General features: G+C 33.8%; 2 protein-coding genes across 11 annotated transcripts in view; both read right to left on the bottom strand.

Annotated features, from left to right (window-relative positions):
• Positions 1-23,310, bottom strand: part of TTLL4A (Tubulin tyrosine ligase-like 4A) — a 673,269-nt gene that overhangs the window by 443,478 nt on the left and 206,481 nt on the right. For all 10 annotated transcript variants that reach the window (XR_012719464.1, XR_012719465.1, XR_012719467.1 and 7 more), the window contains one exon: positions 21,283-21,570. Coding sequence is in view for 5 of the 10 variants with exons in the window: in XM_075295709.1 (XP_075151824.1) it covers positions 21,283-21,570 (288 nt within the window). In the remaining 5 variants the exon portion in view is untranslated. The remainder of the gene's footprint in view (positions 1-21,282; positions 21,571-23,310) is intronic.
• On the bottom strand, positions 11,244-12,401 carry LOC142225866 (uncharacterized). Its single transcript, XM_075295708.1, has 2 exons — positions 11,461-12,401; positions 11,244-11,380 (listed from the first exon to the last, which is right to left on the bottom strand). Exons 1-2 carry the CDS (start codon positions 11,855-11,857, stop codon positions 11,361-11,363), a joined length of 417 nt encoding a protein of 138 aa, XP_075151823.1. The 5' UTR covers positions 11,858-12,401; the 3' UTR covers positions 11,244-11,360.

Below are 23,310 nucleotides of genomic sequence, written 5' to 3'. Positions count from 1 at the left end.
CAAGCTCTTACTGCGTGAGAAGGCTGTTATGATGGCCAATATTCGATGGGAGAATTGCAAGGGTTGTAACGACACCAAGCAAATATGGCCCCTGTAGTATGCATATGCCAGACGATTACATTTGTAACTCGACTCATGCATATGCATATGCCAGACGTCTACAGTAACTAGACTCACGCATATGCATAAGCCAGACATCTACGAGTGTAACTCGATTCACGCATATGCACACTCGCTATGTGCAACCGTGTGAATATGCTGACAAGGCATATTCACAGGTGTGCACCTCTAACTATAACTTAGGGATAGTTGATAAGTAAATTGTTTTTTTGGTTAATTAATAAAGAGGAGACTGCACTAGAGAGTGCATCAAAATCTCTGACAAATTACATGTTTTTATTTTAAATACCATATGGCGACCGTGACAAGTGAAGTACAAATGAGCTACGAAAAACTGGACCAAGCCCAAAAACTCTTACTAAGTAAACATAAAGAATTAAAGGAAGAGAACGTACAAGCAAACAAACAGCATTTGGAAAAGCAAACAAACAGCATTTGGAAAATATCAATGGTTTGGAAAATAAGGTGCAATCTCTAAAATCTGAAATAAAGAAAGAGAAGTCCAATAAATCTGGAGAAGTATATAAGTGGAAGGAAAATATGATGCAGCAGAAAATTGAAGTGACTAAAAATGCTTTTATTGTTGCATATTACTAAAGAATATAAAAAAAACAAAAAAACATCAAAACAAAATTTAAAAAAAAATCAAAACAATTGTATATGTACGTTATAAAATGGACACTAAAGAGTCAAAAAATATCAACAATAACCGAAATATAAATTTTTCCTTCTTTTTGTCTTAATTTGTTATACGATAGAAAATAATTTAGAAATTTATTTTTCATTTTTCCGTTAACATTTTTATTCCTATTTCCTTCGCGTATATTTCTCTTACAATTGGAATGGCAGAATATTTTAAAAAAGTTGAGATTCTTAAAGGAAATTTTTGATAAATCGTATAAATGCCTCAATAATGACCGACCCACTAAAGATGAAACTATAGCCAAACACGTAGAAGTCTTGTTTGATTGTCTCGAGAAAATTCGTGTATTACTAAACTTACATTATTCTAGGCTTACTCAAGCGCATAAATCTGCTGCTGACTGTTTTTTCTCTGATGTTCGTGATAAGCTGGTTAATGTTTTGTCTCGAAAAAACATTAACATAGATATTCCTCTTACGCTTCACGAAGAAATCCTGTATAGCGACCTTATTCAAGAATTAAAATCAAACTCATCAGAAGATATCGGTAAAATGTCTCAAACACTTTCCGAGTTTCTTGGATTAATATCGAAGATTATTCCCGACTTCGATGGAAAACCCGAAAACTTACAACCCTTCTTAGACTCGCTCGTCCATAAAGGATTCCACCAAATTCAACGTAAAGCCTTTGACGAAAAATGCGTCAAACGAAAGGGTTCGCCTCATAATGGCTGCAGGCAACTTTAGTAATATGAATGATGCGGTATCAAAATTTGTTAATACTTGTACCGAATTTTCATCAGTAAGCGACGTAAGGTATTATAACACAAATTGGCGCGGACAAGGAAATAGCCGTGGGCGCGGTTACAATCAAGCCCGTAGATATAACAACTATCGTGGCCAAAGTAATGGCAACAAACGTGGCCAAAGCTACCGCGGTAATTATAGAGGTCGTGGCTCGTACAATAATAATGTACGAGTAGTCATTGATGAAGGTAATCATTCGGAAAACTGGAGTCATCCCTTGGGGGAACAATAGTCCAAAAGTCCAAAATTTTCAAAGTAAACATAAGTCAGAACATTTTCGTACATGTAAAAGAAAATATTGAGAACAACTTTCTTACATTCTTGGTGGACACTGGTGCTGACATATCCCTATTAAAACAATTTAATAGGAAATATCGTCAAATAGATTAGACCAATACTACAATCATAAGTGGCATTGGTCAAGGAACAATTAAATCGTTGGGATCGATACAGTTAGATATTCGGATAAACAAATTTTTAATACCTCATGAATTTCAAGTTGTACCAGAAAATTTCCCTATACCTTGCGATGGTGTTCTGGGAATAGATTTTATTAAAAGATATAACTGTATTTTGGATTTCATTGAAAATGATGATTGGTTTATTATAAGACCTGATAACATCAATTGCAATATTCAAGTCCCCATAACAATTTCAGACAGTAACCAAAATATTTTGCTACCGGCTCGGTCCGAAGTAATTAGAAAAGTATATTTAACAAAAACCGAAGAAGAGTTATTGGTAATCAATCAAGAACCTCAACCAGGAATCTTTATTTCCAGCACTATTGTAAATGCCAAAAACACTTTCGTTCGTTTACTCAACACAACTACTGAAAATGTTATATTTAATATCGAAAGCATTGCAACTGAAAGTTTGTCAAATTATGACGTAATAAATCTAAGATCATTAAAAAATGAGAGAAAACAAGAAATTCTTTCAAAAATTGATAAAAATTGTCCAAAATAATTTAAAAATATCTTACTTTCACTATGTTCTGAATATACTGATGTTTTTGGTTTAGAAACAGAACCAATAACAACAAATAATTTCTGTAAACAGAAAATTAGACTAAAGGACCACGACCCCGTTTATATTAACAATTATAGAATTCCTCAAACACACAAAGCAGAGATAAATGAACAGATAAATAAATTAGTAAAGGATGGGCTGGTAGAACCATCCATATCTGAATACAATAGCCCACTTCTTCTTGTGCCGAAAAAAGCACTACCTAATTCCAATACAAAACGATGGCGCTTGGTTTTTGATTATCGCCAAATTAATAAAAAAGTATTGTCGGATAAATTTCCTCTACCGAGGATCGAGGACATTCTGGATCAACTTGGCCGTGCCAGGTATTTTTCATGTCTAGATTTAATGTCCGGGTTTCATCAAATAGAATTTGATGAAGAATCTAGAGATATAACATCATTTTCAACCGACAAAGGTTCATATCGGTTCACCCGATTGCCGTATGGGTTAAAGATTGCTCCAAACTCTTTTCAGCGTATGATGACACTTGCGTTTTCAGGGCTTGAACCTACAAAAGCTTTTCTTTACATGGATGACTTGATAGTAATTGGGCGTAATGCAAATCACATGCTGAAAATTTTAAAGAACGTTTTTGCACAATGCCGGAAATACAACCTAAAACTTCATCCAGACAAATGCTCATTCTTTAGAACGGAAGTCAGTTTCCTGGGACATTTATGCACGGATAAGGGTATTTTACCAGATAAAAGTAAAAACGAAATTATTAAAAATTATCCAGTGCCCGACGATTCATTGCATTCTGCAATTATTATCGAAGATTTGTAAAAAACTTTTCGTTATATTCTAAGCATATTACTCGCCTATGTAAGAAAAACGTAAAATTTGAATGGACTCCACAGTGTAATGAATCATTTGAGTACCTGAAGGAGCAATTGTTAAAGCCTACATTGTTGCAATACCCCGATTTTGATAGGCAATTTTGTATTACAACGGATGCCAGTAAATATGCATGCGAAGCAGTATTAAGCCAAGAATACGATGGCCAACAGCTTCCGATAGCATTTGCATTCAAAACGTTTACAAGGGGTGAGGCCAATAAATCAACAACCGAACTAGAACTAATCGCCATCCATTGGGCAATTCAGCATTTCAGACCGTACGTGTACGGAACACATTTCTTGGTCAAAACAGACCATAAGACCTTGTCTTATCTGTTCTCCCTTAAAAATCCAAGTTCGAAACTAACTAGAATACGATTGGATTTAGAGGAATATGATTTTTCTGTAGAATACCTCAAGGGAAAACAAAATGTTGTAGCGGATGCTCTATCCCGCATTACTCTCAATGATTTGAAAGAACAAATTAACCAAACTAATAAAATAAATAAAGTTATTTATATGGCCCCAGAAGCCTGAGTTTTGGCCCAATTTGGTTGAAATTTTGCACTAGGAGTACAATTAGTAATATAGTCATGTGTGCCAAGGTTAGGTTAGGTTATGTGGCAGCCCGATGTATCAGGCTCACTTAGACTATTCAGTGGTGAACTTCTCTCTTATTACTGAGTGCTGCCCGATTCCATGTTAAGCTCAATGACAAGGGACCTCCTTTTTATGGCCGTTCGGTCGTAGCAGGAATCGAACCCACGACCTTGTGTATGCAAGGCGGGCAAGGTAACCATTGCACCACGGTGGCTCCCGTGTGTGCCAAATTTGATTGAAATCGGTTCAGATTTAGATATACATATATATATGTTTTTCTGATTTCGACAAAAATGGTCACAATACCAACATTTTCCTTGTTAAATCGCCACTGCTTAGTCGAAAAGTTGTAAAAATGACTCCAATTTTCCTAAACTTCTAATAGATATATATCGAGCGATAAATCCTAAATAAACTTTTGCGAAGTTTCCTTAAAATTGTTTCAGATTTAAATGTTTCCCATATTTATACCCTGCGCCACACTGTGGAACAGGGTATTATAAGTTAGTGCATATGTTTGTAACACCCAGAAGGAGACGAGATAGACACATGGTGTCTTTAGCAATAATGCTCAGGGTGGGTCCCTGAGTCGATATAACCATGTCCGTCTGTCTGTGAACACATTTTTGTGATCAAAGTCTAGGTCGCAATTTAAGTCCAATCGCCTTCAAATTTGGCACATGTTCCTAATTTGGGCCAGAATAGAACCCTATTGATTTTGGAAGAAATCGGTTCAGATTTAGATATAGCTCCCATATATATCTTTCGCCCGATATGCACTAATATGGACCCAGCAGCCAGAGTTTTATACCGATTTGCTTGAAATTTTGTACAAACATAACACTTAGTCGTATAGTCAAGTGTGCAAAATTTGTCTGAAATCGGTTTAGATTTAGATATAGCTCCCATATATATCTTTCGCCCGATATGGACTTATATGGCCCCAGAAGCCAGATTTTTGGCCGAATTTGGTTGAAATTTTGCACTAGGAGTACAATTAGTAGTATAGTCAAGTGCGCAAAATTTTATTGAAATCGATTCAGATTTAGATATAGCTCCCATATATATCTTTCGCCCGATATGCACTTATATGGACCCAGAAGCCAGAGTTTTATCCCGATTAGCTTGAAATTTTGCACAAGGAGTACAATTGGTAGTATAGTCATGTGTGCCAAATTTGATTGAAATCGCTTCAGATTTAGATATAGCTTCCATATATATTTTTCGCCCGATATGGACTTATATGGCACCAGAAGCCAGAGTTTTGGTCCAATTTGGTTGAAATTTTGCACTAGGAGTACAATTAGTAATATAGTCATGTGTGCCAAATTTGATTGAAATCGGTTCAGATTTAGTTATAGCTCCCATATATATGTTTTTCTGATTTCAACAAAAATGGTCAAAATACCAACATTTTCCTTGTTAAATCGCCACTGTTTAGTCGAAAAGTTGTAAAAATTACTCTAATTTTCCTAAACTTGTAATATATATATATATATATATATATATCGAGCGATAAATCATAAATAAATTTTTGCGAAGTTTCCTTAAAATTTCTTCAGATTTAAATGTTTCCCATATTTATACCCTGCGCCACACTGTGGAACAGGGTATCAAAAGTTAGTGCATATGTTTGTAACACCCGGAAGGAGACGAGATAGACACGTGGTGTCTTTGGCAATAATGCTCAGGGTGGGTCCCTGAGTCGATATAACCATGTCCGTATGTCCGTCCGTTCGTCCGTCCGTCTGTCTGTGAACACATTTTTGTGATCAAAGTCTAGGTCGCAATTTAAGTCCAATCGCCTTCAAATTTGGCACATGTTCCTAATTTGGATCAGAATAGAACCCTATTGATTTTGGAAGAAATCGGTTCAGATTTAGATATAGCTCCTATATATATCTTTCGCCCGATATGGACTAAAAGGGTCCTAAAAGCCAGAGTTTTGGCCCAATTTGGTTGAAATTTTGCATTGTAGCTATGTGTGCCAAATTTGGTTGAAATCGATTCAGATGTAGATATAGCTCCCATATATATTTTTCGCCCGATATGGACTAATATGGTCCTAGAAGCCAGAGTTTTGGACCAATTTGTTTGAAATTGTGCACTAGGAGTACAATAGTAGTGGAGTTAAGTGTGCAAAATTTGATTGATGGACTAATATGGTTCTAATAGCCCGAGTTTTGGCCCAATTTGGTTGAAATTTTGCACAGGGAGTAGATTTAGCATTGTAGCTATGCGTGCCAAATTTGATTGAAATCGGTTCAGATTTATATATAGCTCCCATATATAGCCTTCGCCCGTTTTACACTCATATGACCACAGAGGCCAATTTTTTGCTCCGATTTAGTTGAAATTTTGCACAGAGAGTAGAATTAGCATTGTAGCTATGCGTGCCAAATTTGGTTGAAATCGGTTCAGATTTAGGTATAGCTCCCATCTATATGTTTTTCTGATTTCGAAAAAATGGTCAAAATACCAACATTTTCCTTGTAAAATCGCCACTGCTTAGTCGAAAAGTTGTAACAATTACTCTGATTTTCCTAAACTTCTAATACATATATATATCGAGCGATAAATCATAAATAAACTTTTGCGAAGTTTCCTTAAAATTGCTTCAGATTTAAATGTTTCCAATATTTATACCCTGCGCCACACTGTGGAACAGGGTGTTATAAGTTAGTGCATATGTTTGTTTTTTACTAACATTGTGTTCCACCCTAGTGCATTAGCCGACTTAAATTTTGAGTCTATAGATTTTGTAGAAGTCTATAAAATTCTGTCCAGATCGAGTGATATTTAAAAGTATGTATTTGGGACAAACGTTTATATATAGCCCACAACACATTTGACGGATGTGATATGGTATCGAAAATTTAGATCTACAAAGTGGTGTAGGGTATAATATAGTCGGCCCGCCCGTCTTTAGACTTTCCTTACTTGTTTTTAATAGAAACCCTTCAAGGCCAATATATTTTACGAGTATTTAGCACCAAACTTTGATAATTAAAATCATTTCCCGAGTCAAATTTATAATCTATTTTGGTTTTTCAAGTCAAAATTGGATTACAAACAAACAGTATTTTAAACGTAAAATAATTTTGCTGATTGTTTTATTTCTTTTTGGAAGCTTTTACTATCCTTGAATATATATCCACATTTTTGCCGCGTCAAATTAAATATTTTTTCTTGATTTTCTGACTTAGAGTTGCGTCAGAAGTAAAAATATTTTAAAACGAAAAAATTAAAACTCATTCTTTGCACATCAACTGATTGTTTTCTAGTGATATCGGCCTTTTATTACCGAGTATTGTAATTGGTACAAAAAGTAATCGTCGTCGTCGCCGTTGGCACTCTACAGGAATACCAAATGAATGACGAGACCACTTAAAAACGACGGACGACAAAAAATAAAAAATAATAAAATTGTCTTAGGCCGTACCATCAAAGTCTCCCTTTTGTAGAAGTAGTAACTTTCTCTTGTTGGTGCAAACTAAACATTAAAACTAGACACATTTAAAATTGGAGGGATATTTATCCATTCACATATATTGTCGCTATTAAGAGTGTCAAAAAATAAAAAATAAACTTCTAACATAAAAATAATAAATCATTTCATTTGATGAAATATTTTTTCATAATAACCACATAAATTTGGTCAAACACTGCAAAATTTTCTTAAAAAGTTAGTTATTTAAATCTACCCAGCAAAAACTAGGTAATCACATCTCATTACAATTTACATTACCAGGAGTAAGCTGTAATTACACAGTGCATTACATTGCGGTGAGTTATAATGACTAACTTGTAATGACAATAATAAATACTTCTCGGTAATTTTCGAATTGATATTCTCAAAAGGTAATGCATTTAACTGTCAATGACTTAATAAAATAGAATAAATTATGGTACCATTAGGTATAAGTATTCACATAATTGAGCAGTTACTCGAAAAAAAAACACACACACACACAAAAATAATATTTTATGTAACGGTAATTCTGAAGATGTTTCCGTTAAGAAATATTCTTCACGAATATTTCATAATAATTGTGTTTTAAATTGATGACATTACCATATTATGTTTTAAATAAATGCTATTATAACTCATTCACATTACACTTTCAAAATCGACTTCACTAGATTTCACTAGATGGCTTATCAAAAGGGATATATAAAATCCACTTTTAGTAGATTTTGAACATAATGTGAATGGGCTATTACACGCAAAAAAATAATTCTTTCCTCCCAAACGAAATTTTAGACAAACAAAGTTCGTTTCTCATTTGCTTTTCGCTGTAAGGAAGTGTATTTGGAAGAAAAGTATATACTTTTTGTGATAAACGTTTATTCTTTTCCAGGATGTAAAAATAATTTCATAAAGACTAACTCAAAAAAAAATTTTTTCTGGCTAATTGCATTTTCCCTCACATCTTTCTCACTTCCACGAAGATTTTTAGTTCTTAGCACCTTTTTCTGCAATACAAACAATGTAGAAGAAATTATACGATTTTATAAATTTTTAAAATTTTTTTTTACCTTTCGCCTGGACGGAGAATCGAACCGCGGACCATGCACTTTGTAAGCCAACACACTAACCACTGAGCTATGTACCTGTTATGGTCATCAAGAGATAAATATGCATATAAGTTATATTTATATAGCATAGCTTGCGGCGCCCACGAACCGAATAAACAAAGTTTATTTAACAGAAACAAACATTTAGTTTGGCACCGTGGAGCAGTGGTTGCTACGTCTGACTCTCATGCCAAGGGTCGTGGGTTCGATCCCTGCTCGACCAAAGTTTTTTTTTTTTTGTTACATACATTCTACATATGTTCCGAAGATTCCGAAAAAAATGTTCAACTATCTTAAATTTTGAACTGTAAAATGTGTTTTATTAAAGACCAAAAGTCAGAAAAGAAGAGTGTTTGATATAAACGAAATGGACTCTGTTGTTGTTTAAAAAATAACTTTTTTTATTGAAAAAATAAAAACTTTGTAACAAACGAATTTTTTTGGTGGTAAAAGTTTAAAATTTTCGAAGCAATTCAAAAAACTCTAACAAAAGAAAAACGTTTTCGGTACACGTTTTCCAAACGTTTTTTTTCTTTGCGTGTAGGTATATTATAACGTAATTCACGAATCCGACTCCCTTAAACAACAACTCCCTATTTTAAATGTGAAATGAATTTGCGTTTAATCTTATTTAGACGATTTGTTACATTTTTGTTTATTTCTACAATATTCGTTTCTATTCAAGTAATGTTCATATTACAGCATTACTCGCCATATTTTGTAATCGGCTAGATTTGGTAGCCTGATACAATAAGTGGCTATTTTGAAAACTTTGGTACATCTACGAATAAGTGATTACATATTAGGTGATTATATGCTTTAAAAGCACTACTTATTTCATGGCCAAAGGTATGCCTGGGGAGAATTACTTTCCTCCTAGGACATGCGTATGTAAATGTAATCCGTAACGATGCCAATTAATAAGTGGTTATTAATTTTTAAACAGGTTTACCTACAAGATTACCGGGTAATGAGAGTTTTTGCTGGGTAAAGCCATTTTTATGCAATTTCGCAAAAGTGTATTTATGATTTATCGGTCGATAGATATGTATTATAGTATTGGAAAATCAAATGTGCTCACATGCAGACGGGCATAGCTAGATCAACTCAGACCAAAGACACCCTGTGTCTATATCGTCTCCTTCTGGGTGTTGAAAATATATAATACAGTTATAGTACCCTGTTCCACAGTGTGGCGTAGGGTATAAATAGCGATATCTATAAAAACACAGTAATTCGATTTTGTTGCCCCAAAATAAAACTACGATACAAATTCTAGTCAAATCAAAGAAATGTGGAGGCTTATATGCGCTCAAGCATAGCCTTATGTAAGGCTATTTCAAAATCTGAACCCACAGGTTTCATATTTTTAATATTTGATTAGGGATCCCAAATTCTGGGAAAATTTCAGACTGGCAAAAATGGTAGACCAACAACAACAAGACTTACCTAACCTAACATAAACCCTCAAGATATCAAATCGGTTTATGTGAGCGTGAAATCAATAACAATTAAAAATTAAGATCGATATTTAGAAATGTTACAAATTGAGTTTTATGGCATTACAAGGGATCGATTCAACCTATCTTTTCGTCAAACCTTCTAGAAAACGTAGAAAAATCTCAATTATTAGAAGTTGCACCCCAATTACAGTCACTTATCGATTGAAGCATTCAATAGAATAAAATTTTCGTTAATATATGTTTAGTTACAAAAATATAAAGTGTTTTTAAAATTTAGGTTTGGCCGGAGTTGAAGTTCCAGCGAAATTTTCAGACTCCGACTCCACAGCCCAGCAACAAATATTCATAAATTTGGAATCAGTACAAAAAATCATTGAATACATGACGGTAAGCAGTAATCAGAGCAAAATTCAACACATGTTCATTATGACGCCATTAAGCCCAAAAAGTAAGAAATGAAAGAAAATAGAAAAAGATGTAAAGAAATAAAAATAACTTCTTACACGATTGAGTGGTTCTAAGTCACTAATTTATTCAAAAAAATATTCATCCTTATATACTAAATCTTAAACTAGCTACAATCTAAATATTCTTAATAAGTAAAGATAAGCAAATACTTATACAACACTATCTTGTATTTGTTACCCCTTAGATAAGATTCTATGGCCACACATGTGCAGCACATCAGTACGTTATCAGCCACCGCTGCATATGTAATGCGTTTTTATTTTTATTTTAATTGTCTGCCATAAACCCTGTCTACCCCAAATACACATATCACAGATAGTGCATGTTTAGAAAACTAAACATTCTGCGAGGTGCCTCATGATACATTTATACCAAATATGATCTCCTATCAAAACTCTTATTCTAAACAGAATACACAATTTTTAAAAAACTAATTATACTTTACGCTAAATTCTTATAGCGTAACACAACAAAACATCAAACATGTGACCGGTCTGGCTCTTTCTTCTTCCTTCGCCAAAGCAGCACTGACTCTCTTCTGGTTATTCCTTCGCTGAGCAAACTGCACCCATCATTAGTAGACCGCTCCTTGTAGATTATTGCAAATGTAGAACGCACCAACTCTGCATTTCGTTTCTCGGATCTATTACACGAAACTTCTTTACCGTGCGTGCTGCCTTTAGTGGTGGGTAATTGACTACCTTGCCTTTTTGCTGAACACTCCTTGCGCCCATGTCTTGGATATGTTGCTCTTTCTGCAACAGTAGCTCCTCTTTCCACCTTTGTAGTCTCCATGTCATCTTGACTCTCAGATGAAAACTTTTCTTCCTGTAAAGATAAAACAGAAACATTAAGAGATTCTCCCAGAATCTCAGATGATTTGACGCCTTTTTGTGGTTCATCAATACCTTCTTCAGTTGCGGCTGGACCAGACTCTTCAGCATCGGCTGCTCTTTCGGCTTGTGCAGCAGCAGTACCATCAGTTTCGATGGGAGCAGTACCATCAACTTGAGTTTTTGTAGGCATCTGCTTCTCATTTGATGGCCAAATAGTAGGATTGACATCAGGGCTCCTTCTAATCGAGTATGACTCATCTGATCTATTCCGGTAAACCCATATAGTAGGTTCTGTGTCGGAGCTCCTTCCATTGGAGCATGATTCCTGCACCAATGGCTTTTCTCTTGGCCATTCCTTATTTATGACCTCTTGTCGATTAATATAGGTCGACTTCACATCAGCATTTTGTCCATTAGAGGTTGCCTCAATTTGTTTTCGCCTTTCTCTAGCCCTCCTTATAGCCTCCATTGATCTACATCTCCTAAGGAGATGTAGATCAGATCGTCGTACAGATCCTCCATAAGCTCAAAGAGTCCAATCACTTCCTCAGAATCCAAATCGGCAACCACCATTGCATCCATTATATTTTGCAATTTAGTGAATTCCAAATCCAAGCAATGCTTAGTCTTCAACAGTTCTCCGAAAAAATTGTTTAAATTGTTGGCATTCACACAATCTATCTTCAAGTCTCCCGACTTGCCACTGGAACCTCCTCTCCAATCCCATTATAGATTTCGGTTCCATTACTCTATTCATTAGATGCTTCCTAGCAATCTAATTCTCCAATAAGTTGTTGTTCTTTACTCCGGGGTTCCCTAATGAACGCAAGTGTGCAGGATTTCCAATCTAAGGATTGAATTCCCTTACTGCAACCCTGTGCAGATCTTGCCTCCAATACGTTCGAAAGGCTTATTTTTACCGTTAGAGTCTCTTACCACGGGTGGGGGAAAACTCGATCCGGTTCGAAGGACCAAAATGTAAAGAAATAAAATTAACTTCTTACACGATTGAGTGGTTGTAAGTCACTAATTTATTCAAAAAAATATTCATCCTTATATACTAAATCTTAAACTAGCTACAATCTAAATATTCTTAAAAAGTAAAGATAAGCAAATACTTATACAACACTATCTTGTATTTGTTATCCCTTAGATAAGATTCTATGGCCACACATGTGCAGCACATCAGTTATCAGCCACCGCTGTATATGTAATGCGTTTTTATTTTTATTTTAATTGTCTGCCATAAACCCTGTCTACCCCAAATACACATATCACAGATAGTGCATGTTTAGAAAACTAAACAAGGAAGACAAATTCAATAAGCGATAGACTATTAGTGCAACCACACTCGCTTTTGTCGAAGCCAAACATTTGTTAATGATCAGACACGAGATCGTTTCGCCGTGGTGTTGGAAGTATAATTCTGCACAATGTAGTTGGTTCTTTACCAATAATTTAGTATACTAACTCCTTTCTGCATACAAAGTAATTGGAAGGGGTCCTATACACACTGGAATTAAGAATTCTGAGAGTACCGTAATTCAACGGTGAAAAGTAAAAAAATATAAAACATATTTGTCAGTCTTTCTCTAAGTTTGGTGGGGTTCGGATCGGTTTTGTTTCATATATTTGGTAAGTACGTCAATTATTAGTTATATTAAGAAATTATTTTATTTTTCTAAATTTTAGATTCCATTCCAGGGACAGTAGTTACCCAATGAGAAATGCAGTCCAATTTCAGAAAAAAAGGTAACTTAAAATTGGAGCGGAACGACTCAAATTTTTATTTAAGCTAAACTTTTAGTATTCACATTTTTTTTAAGATTTATATTTTATACTAATTATTTTTATTAAATAAATAAAAACTTAATTAAAAACAAATTATTTTTCTGAGCTTTTGAAGTTATTCAAACGTTGGACCATATATTATTAAAATGTAATCGTTTAGGAATCATTGCTCAATGGTTTCGTTCTACTACCACAACTCAAATAACTAAACAACTAGTTCTGATACGGTGAATCAGTAATCGAAACGTAGGACATGTACATGTTAAATTCGCCACTCAACCCCATTGAACGTAATCAGAAGTAGAGCTACTACACTTTACTCAATGTGTGGCTACATTCTGGAACAAAACTAGTTCCTTGTACCAGCGGGTTATTTCATCCAATTTCGCTTACTTAAACAAATTTTTGGTAAAAATTCCAAAAATCGATCAATTATTTTGGTCGATCCAAGTTAATGAAGACAACCCAGCAAAAAAGCGTCGCCAAAAAAGTAATGAAAATGTTCTTTTTGGATCCAGAAGTGGTGCAAAATTGACGCAGAAGTGATGAATTTAACATGGGCTTGTCATAGAACGGAAGTCCTCCATTTCAACAGCCGTTGCACTGAATTTGCATCACTTCTTTAGGTGTGCTCCGAATTCAATATTTTGGATGTAAATTAAAAAATTCTGTAATATTTTGTCAAATACACAATTTTTTTAATTTTTTATAATTTGTAATGGATTCTACCGCTTCTCGGAAACGTTTGACATCAAATATTTTCAAAAATTCACAATTTTTTCAGATTGGATTTAGCATTTTTTTCGACAAAATTTAAATAAATTGTGCCATTTTATGAATTCTTACTGTGTTTTTAACATACATGAAACAAAAAAAGTTAAAATTACCCATTAAAAGTATGAAAAAAACAAGTTATAAAAAATTGAATTAAAATAACTGCCTGGGTAGTTAAAATAAAGAACATCATTGGGAGTGCATCTTCTGAAAGTGCTTTTAAAGTTGTGCCTTTGGAAGACCTTCCAAATTTTTTTTGCTGGGAATATAATAATATATATTTTTTTATTTTCAGAAGCTGTACATACGCGGACGAAAAAGACTGTTTTTCATATGTTTGGGTGTGAAAATTATATGTTTGGAACTCAAATTTTTTAATATAATATTTTTAAGTGCAAAAAATGTTCATACACTAGCTTAACATGTTTGGGACATATATGTTAATATGTGTAAACATATATTAATTTAGAACCAATATTAATTAGTACCCAGCAAAAAAATTTAGAAGTTCTTCCAAAGACACAACTTTAAAAGCACTTCCAGAAGATGTACTCCCAATGATGTTCTTTATTTTAACTACCCAGGAAGTTCTTTTAATTCAAATTTTTATAACTTGGTTTTTTCATACTTTTAATGGGTAATTTTAACTTTTTTTTTGTTTCAAATAGGTTAAAAACTGAGTAAGAATTCATAAAATGGAACAAATCATTTAAATTTTGTCGAAAAAATTCTAAATCCAATCTGAAAAAATTGCGAATTTTTGAAAATATTTGAGGTCAAACGTTTCAGACAAGCGTTAGAATCCATTAAAAATTATTAAAATTGTTTATTTGACAAAATATCACAGAATTGTTTAATTTACATCCAAAACATTGATTTCGGATCACACCTAAAGAAGTGATCCAAATTCAGTGCACCGGCTGTTGAAATGGAGGACTTCCGTCCTATGACAAGCCCATGTTGAATTCATCGCTTCTGCGTCAATTTTGCACCACTTCCGGATCCAAAAACAACATTTTCATTACTTTTTTGGCGACGCTTTTTTTGCTTGGTAACCAATTGGCGCCTTAAAAATATATATACACAAAGAAAAGTTCATTACAAATTTTTCTACCAGTCCAAGGTGAAACATAATATGTTTGAACAATACAAACAATATTTTGTTTGGACCAATCCTGAAAATATATATTCTTGAAGCAGAATGTGTTTGGGGTATATGTTACAGAAGCGATTTTTTGAAGCGGTTTTCTTTTTTTGCGGAAGCCGATGTTTGGCAAAGAAATCAATAATCGGCCGAAACCGACTATTTTCCTCACATTTGTAATAAAAGAAATTTGGTCTGTTTTAGTTCAATATTAGCACATTTTTTAACAAAGGCATAAATACAACAATAAAAAGTAATTCAGTCCATGTCTTATAATTTCTTCTTCTTTTCTTTTCTAATTCTTTTACAACTAACAGACATTATAGTATTCAAAATTCCAAGTATATTTGAAGACATCCACATAGCTGCAGGAATCGTAATGCTTAAATTGATCATTGAAGTATGTAAAGAACCTTATACTGGCAGCAAGGGTTAGTAAAAAACGAATTTTTGTCCATATTTCAGTAGAAATATGTCGAAAATAAAAAAGGGCTAAAAACCGCTAAGAGGATCATGAAAAAAGCCAGAAAAATGCTAAACGCTTTTTTTTAAAGCCAGATCTAACGGGAAAAAAGCCAAATTGGCACGCTGTGTAACTAAAACCAGTTTTCCACAAATTTAGAAAATCTGACTTCCTTTATTATAGAAAGCTTACAATATATATGAATACGACATAGAAATTATTTTAGTTCACTCGTACTAAGTAGTATCCAATCATTTCAAAAGTCAAGGATACAAAATTTTTGGAATATAGGACATTTTTCCTACAGTAATAGAAAAAATTACGTTCCAAAATCGTGAGCGGACGGTGACAAAATGAAACGAAAAATCGAAACGGAGAGTTCACTGTTTCGTCCACGGGCGTTCACGGTTTCGTTTTTCTTTGGCCATGAAAAGTCTTAAAATATTCGTTAGACGTTCTTATGGCAACTCTGTCGGTGGTGTAATGTGCTAAGGCAACTATTAAAGCGTATGGAGGAGAAAATACAGGTTCGTGTCACGGTAGCAACTTGTTTTTATAAATTCGTAATATATATTAAATATATATTAAAAACTGCAGATCAATAGAAAACACCACAACAACAACACAAACAAATATACAAACGAAATTCGTAGGCAATATTTAATGTATAAAACTATAAACAAAAGCGATAAACAAACTGATAGAAAGAGAAGAATCAATTCAGCAAAACAGAAACAATTGTTCTAGTTACCCAGATAATGGACAGAACAGCGCTGCCACGCTCGTGATGTTGATCGCATGATACAATGAAACGGGTAGTCGTACACGCTCAAAAAAAATCGCCTCTTTAGCATATGTTCCAAACATATTTTGCAGGAAGCACATATATTATTGGATACTGCCGAAACATTAACATATTTGTTTTATGTGAACATATTATATGTTTGGAAGCATTTTGAGCCCAAAAATATTATATGCTTGGGAGAATTTTCCCAAAGACGATTGTGCTCATTCCCTAACATACTCGTAATTCTCACTTCCACGAAATATTTTAGTTCTTGGCACCTTTTTCCGTAATACAAATAATGTTGAAGAAATTATTCACTTTTATAAATTATTTAAATTTTACCTTTCGCCTGCACGGAGAATCGAACCGAGGACCATACAGTTTGTAAGCCAACACACTATCCACTGGGCTACGTAGCTGTTATAGTCACCAGCATGCAAAGGGTCGTGGGTTCAATCCCTGCTCCGACCGAACACCATTGGTTTTTTTTTAATTTACGCATTTATATTTATACTATATTAAATTTTTATAATGAAACTTCGAAATGTGGGTTATTAAAGATTTATAGTCAGTAACAGTGCTTGATATAAACGAAATTGACTGATTTTTGGATAACATATTATTTTTTATTGCAAAATAACAATTTTGTAACAAAAACCTGTTTTTGGTACAAAACTTTAAAATTTGGAAGGAATTCAAAAACTCTAACAAAAGAAGAATGTGGAGTCGAGTATAAACATACATATATAATTTTATAATATAAACATAAATTTATTTAGGCGTGAACAGTTTTTTTACTAGCATTTAACACCATCGCTCTAAAATGCCTTTTATTTTTCTTTACGCTCAAAAAAAAGTGAACTCACTATTTCACTAAAGCCAATTTAACTATATTTTAGTTCATGAACTTATTATATTTGGTGAAAGTTTAATTTACTCTAATAATTTTTTGCGTACGTTAGTTAAATGAACTAAAATACAGGAAAAAATTATACACAAGTTAAGGATAGAGATTTACTAAATTCGTATTTGCCATAAAATAGTTCATTATTTCTTCGAATTTGTAAATTTTACTACAAAAGCGTCCATGATGAACTTCGTATGTCACTAAAGACATTCTTGCAATTTTGAACTCCAATTTTTTCCTTCAAACTACAAAATTTTCTTTAAAAAGTGAAAAAAATTATATATGTCTAATAAATTTTCTTGAATTTGTCGAAAAATATTTACTTATTTTTGTGATATCGGCGCGATGCCAGCGCTTGTAATACTGTTTAGTTAAAAATTTCTAAAAATATTCAAAATTTTCTAAAATTAATCAAAAGTTTTCTTCCTGGTGGGTTCACTGTTTTTTCAGTGTAATAATTCATTTTAAAGAAAATAAACTTTTTAAATTGTTTTAGCTGCAAAAATCGAATTTAATGCTCGCTTTTATATTTGAAGGTGTCCGTCAACTCCTCGTGGACTACTTATTAATAAAGAGGAACTAAACCTTGTTTTTATACATTTTACTGTGTAATTTTTCACTATTTCCTCCTTGTTTCATTTTACTGTTCCAACTGTAAAAAGAGTATAGTACCCTTTCGTTATTTTTATGAAGACCCCTGATTCCTTTTAACGAACCAAGAAAAAAATTGTGCCCATAATGCCAAAATGATAAACAAAACACATGTCCACACATACATAAAATGCTGCTCTCACGGCGAAAACACATGCTGTTTTTTTTAATGTCTATTCTCTTCGTTCCGAATGTCTATTCTCTTTATTCAAATTAAATAATATTTAGACTTAAGCATATCAAATTTTTGGCGTTATCATAAACCAGTTTTCCGAAACAACATACAAGCGGTTTCATAGAAATTGTTCTCTTTTGATTCTTTCGCTGTGTTATGTTGATATCTTTTGTCAACTCTCCCGGTTTCCATCTCTATTTCTTTCTCTATACTCTCTCCGTCGCTTTGAATAAAATATCACAACATATGTATGTTTAGTCGAAATTTGTAAATTTATACATGTTTGCATTCACACATATGATTTTTATGAAACATTCATGTCCCAAACATAATATATTCTAACATATTAACATAGATGTCCCAAACTTTTAGTGTTAGTTTAGGAACATTGCATGTTTGCACTTAAATGTATTGTGTTTTAAAATTGTGCCCGAAACACATTTTGTTTATATCGGAACATATGAAAAACATATTTTTCTAAGAGTGTACGCAATAATATACGAACTGTGGGTTATTTGTGAATAATGGATGAAACTCCATCAGCCGTTACGGCATGAAGTAGCCTAAACCTTTTCAGAGTTTCAAAACTCAAAGAATTGGAGCAAATCAATATTGACCTTCAGCAAAGAATAAAAGCGTAGGATAATATTTGCTGTCAACTGCATGAAGATAATGCAGCATTGAGATCACGGTTCGAACAAACTCAAGAAACAAATACTAATAGCGAAAGTAGTGAAGAAGCCACTAGTACAAATATTAGTATGGCTAATGAATGGGAAATACCCGACAGATAATTTGCGCAACAGACGAAGCGGAATTGGCAAAGGAACCGAGTGGATCCTGGTCAAAAATAGAAAAAATGCATAAAATAAGTCTACAAAAAGCCATGAGGAGCACGATAAGCCATGGCGAGGATACTGTAAATCCAGTTGCTGAAAGTACTAAACACAATACAGAGTGCCTAGCCAAGGTCTGTTCGCCCACCACTTATTATAGTTAGCTCTGTGGAAAATTGCAATCGAAATACTAATTTTATCTTGGCCAGCTGTTAAACATTATTGCTTTAAAAAAATATTCAGGAGAATATTCAGAAACCCATATTGGCTATAGATATCATTGTAGCAACAATATGGCAAAAATATCATTGTAGAAATATATCCTTTATTACCTTGCGAAATAAGGAAAATTATGTCTATAGTGCAAAATATTCCGTTAACAGAAAGAATCGTTTATGAGCACGAAGCTACAGACTTTCTAACAACGGCAAGTGTATATATGGAAAAAGATTTCCACTTTCCAGAATCAGCAACATTAAAAAAAACAAACAAAGTTTGATATAAAAAAATTTTAGCTGCCCGTGTCCCGACAAATACCGGAATGTACGGCGCAAGATCCCGGATTTCGGCAACCATTATCTGGCAACCCTAGATATGTCAATTAACGATGATTGTTTCATTGGAACATTTGCTGATGACACAGTTTGACTGTCATCTGGAAAAAAATGTCGATGTATCCGTACATCTAAAGCTCGACGGTAGCAAATCTGTTCAAAAATAGGCAATGAAAAAGTTCTTCTTGGCTTTACACTGAATTCCAAATTAAATTGGAAAATGCATTTTGCAAAGTGCGAAGAACTAAATATTAAATAACGCAAGTTAGGCTGGTTAATCGGAAAAAATAGTTCTCTCCACAGATAATAAACTCAATATATATAAGCTAGCATTAAAACCAATATGACTATATGACATTCAACAGTGGTGATGTGCGGCAAACTGTTCTATCGAAAAAATACAAAGGTTTTAAAACAAAGTAATAAGAAGAGCAGTAAAAGCTCCATGGTATATCCGAAATAGTGACCTCCACCAAAACTTAAAAATGAACACCACCAAAGAGGAAACCTCTAGATTTACAGAAAAACATCTTATCTGCCTACATAACCTTATTAATCGCGAAGCCCGTAATTTACTCCAAAATTCCAATCAACCTAGAAGATTAGCCGTTTCAAACCACACGATTTATTAACTCGCTTTAATACTCGTATATTAAAGGCCCAATTCCAGTGCAAATTTTATAACAATAATAGTCCTAGTTGAACTATATGAGTCTTAGGATATTTTAATTTCTATAAATCTTCTGAAGTTAATAAATAAACTATTTATTAGTCACTTCTTCATTATAAAGACTAGTTGTAGTAAAAGTTAAGCATCAAATATGTATTTGCTTAAATAAATACAGCTCATACAGTAATCATTACACTTCCCTCCAATAGTTTTTGCACACTCACCTTCCAGGCAGCAACCCGTTAAAGCAGTGATATCTGACGTCTAGAGAACACTAGCATATCTAGTGTGCGGTTTAAGTTTAAATAGGGCCATATTTGCTTGGTGTCGTAGCAACCCTTGCAATTCTCCCATCATAACAGCCTTCTCATGCAGTAAGAGCTTGCATGTAGCCAGAGGCATACCAACAAATTATAGTTCCCCTGGAATATGTAAGGTAGTTTCTAGCCTCGCTAATGACAAAGAACACACCAAACATTTACGATTTCGCGGAACAATATGGAAAGACCCCTAAAGCCATAACACAATAGATTCTGTGAAGTTGTTATATGCGACAATGATTTATTGCACTATATAAACACCGCATGCCTTTTTGATCACACTCACGCCAAAACGGCTCTTATCCAAGCTTCACAAGTTAACATTAATGCAATTTTAAAACAATCTATTGATATTCCCGTCAGCAAATTCGTTTAGCTTAAAACGTCCTTGATACCACCCAGCATCTTCACGTCGACGGCTTGGACCAGGAAATTTTCTAGCACCTGTGAGTAGACGCCAGACATTGCGTTCTCAATTTCCCACTATTTGAGCTTTGGAATTATTCTGTCCACTGTTACTTTGTTAATAATACACACAAGGATGTCTTTTGCAACCGGGGCAAACAATGTTTGCTCCATTTTAGATGCTTCAATAAATTCTTGCTTTATTTAACTGATCCAAATTTGTTTACGACAGGTAAAGGATTTGGGCGCATTGAATTGAATTGAACTAGGGTTTTTAGGTTACCTTAAAATTTGTTGATTCATGGTTCATTGTTTTTCTGTGCGGTAGACATTTTATGTAAGATAGCTTCATATTGAAAATTCAGACTGTACCAATATTTCGTGTGGAATAATCAAGTATGCCATTTGTGTACTTACCATTATCGAGATCGTAGTCGTCATCACTTTCTTCCGAATAATAATCCTTTTCATATGTATGCTTCTTGATTAAGGTTCCGTTTCTGTACTTGGTGAGAATTGCAATTTTTGATTCATGACTTCGATTGTCTATAGGTTGCCTAGGTATATCACTGTTGCACTCAATGTGTGCCTTCCTAGGGCGTTGAATCCGTTTGCGGAGTAAAAATTTTGACAAACGTGGACTTTGACTGCTATAAATTAGCACACGTCGACTTTTCGATGGGGGTGATGGTTTTTTAAATGTGTCTGAAAAATTAAATGAACAAAATAATTTATTCGTTTATACACGCAGAAAAGAAACATGATTGTCACGATCATATTCGAAGAGCAATATAATATAATAGGAATTAGTTTTCCCTTTTTTAATGTTCACATAAAACAACGTACCACTTATGAATAAATAAATTAACACAAAACACAGACTGATGCGCAAACTGAAAGTCATGTGTACATGCTCAAAGTTTTTATAAAATTCTTTTCGCTGCAAAAAGGTTAAAAATTTAAATGACCACGAATAAAATGTACATGGTCTTTATAACCATATAATATTTCTAGACATATCTATACGTAGCCGATAAAAAAGTTTTTCCTGCAAAAAAGTCAAAAAATTGAATAATGTTTCCGTCTCAAATTCTATCGTTTAAATAATAGAATATATTTGCGGCATTTGAGAACCATTGCTTATTGCAATCATGCACATTTCTCAGCTAGAAAATTATTTTCACAAAAAGAGAAAAAAGACAAAATACATGGTTTTCGCGACCATTCCATGCTCTAGATAAGCCTTAAATATGGATGCGGCAACCATGTCCAAACATGTTTTTTTCTGCGCGTATAGGTTAGGTTATTTTATAATGACAGTCCGTTATTTCAAGCTTATTCTAGAAGCTTTGAAACACTCAGAAATTTGAACAGCGTTAGGTTAGGTTGGGATACAGTGGCAGGCCGATTTAGAACCGGCTCATTTAGACGATTCAGTCCATTGTAATACCACATTAAGGTAAGTACTATGTTCGATATTCAAGCCAAAAAGCTGCTTTTTTTCACGGTTACTTTTCTGTATCAATTGATTTTAAAAGATTAATTTGTCCACAATCTATTCTTTAGAACTTTTCCATCCAAGATTTGATAAAATTAGATGAAAATATAATGATCGACATGCTTATTTTTGAACTTTTTTTAAAGTTCTGGTGGAAAAACCGAACATATTACCCACCTTTAACCCTTCGTTGCATGATTTAATTTGAGCAAGAATAAAAATTTTTTGGTATGTTAGAATTTTTGTATATGGAGTTATGATACCGTAAACCAATTTTCGTTCGATTCTGATCACTGGAGCAAAATTTACGTAACATTGCATATATGCAATTTCATGCAGATAATCAATTTCCTTAGTCCACGTTGTTATCTCTATATATCACAGGTAGATGAGAAAAGTGATCAGATCAAACATGTCTTGAGTGAAGAATTTTATTGCTGGATGGGGAAAATGGAACATTTTTACTAAAAAAATTTGTTTTATTGCCAAACATAAAATGTTTGCCAAAATCAGATAGCATAGTTGTGTCAAACATGTTACATGTTCCCCATCGAAAACTAACACTTTACTTCTGAAACATGTTTGAGGTGATCATATTCCTTCTCGGGATGCAATGTTAAAAGTCAAACTCTTGGGATTCTAAATAATTTCTGCCTTTTTTGACGCACAGAGTTCCCCAGTTTTGCATTTAACACAAAGGGAAGTGAACTTGGAGAACGCAATCCCATAGATGCGAGACCGTTTGGCGGGCTTCGTGGAATTGTCGGAGGGGCGACGAAACTTCTAGGGGGTGACCCAAACAAGAAAAAGACTGGAGAACTACCATGCTTAAAGAAAAGAGGAACAGAAACGTCATAGCAATCAGAGCAGCGGATGATTGTGTATGCAGCCGTATTTTGACGAAAAAGAGACTTTGGAACTCTGTTTAAGTTCAAATGCTACGCTTT

This window comes from Haematobia irritans, chromosome 2 (assembly GCF_050003625.1).
Source record: "Haematobia irritans isolate KBUSLIRL chromosome 2, ASM5000362v1, whole genome shotgun sequence".
NCBI lineage: Eukaryota > Metazoa > Arthropoda > Insecta > Diptera > Muscidae > Haematobia > Haematobia irritans.
This window is presented reverse-complemented; position numbering and strand designations above follow the sequence as displayed.

Bases quoted from the DNA above. Each gene is read 5' to 3' on its own strand.
- LOC142225866 (XM_075295708.1), bottom strand. From the start codon at position 11,857: ATGGAGGCTATAAGGAGGGCTAGAGAAAGGCGAAAACAAATTGAGGCA. The intron at 11,381-11,460 runs GTATTGATGAAC...TTATCTTTACAG, and splicing joins TCCAGCCGCAACTGAAGAAG to GAAGAAAAGTTTTCATCTGA.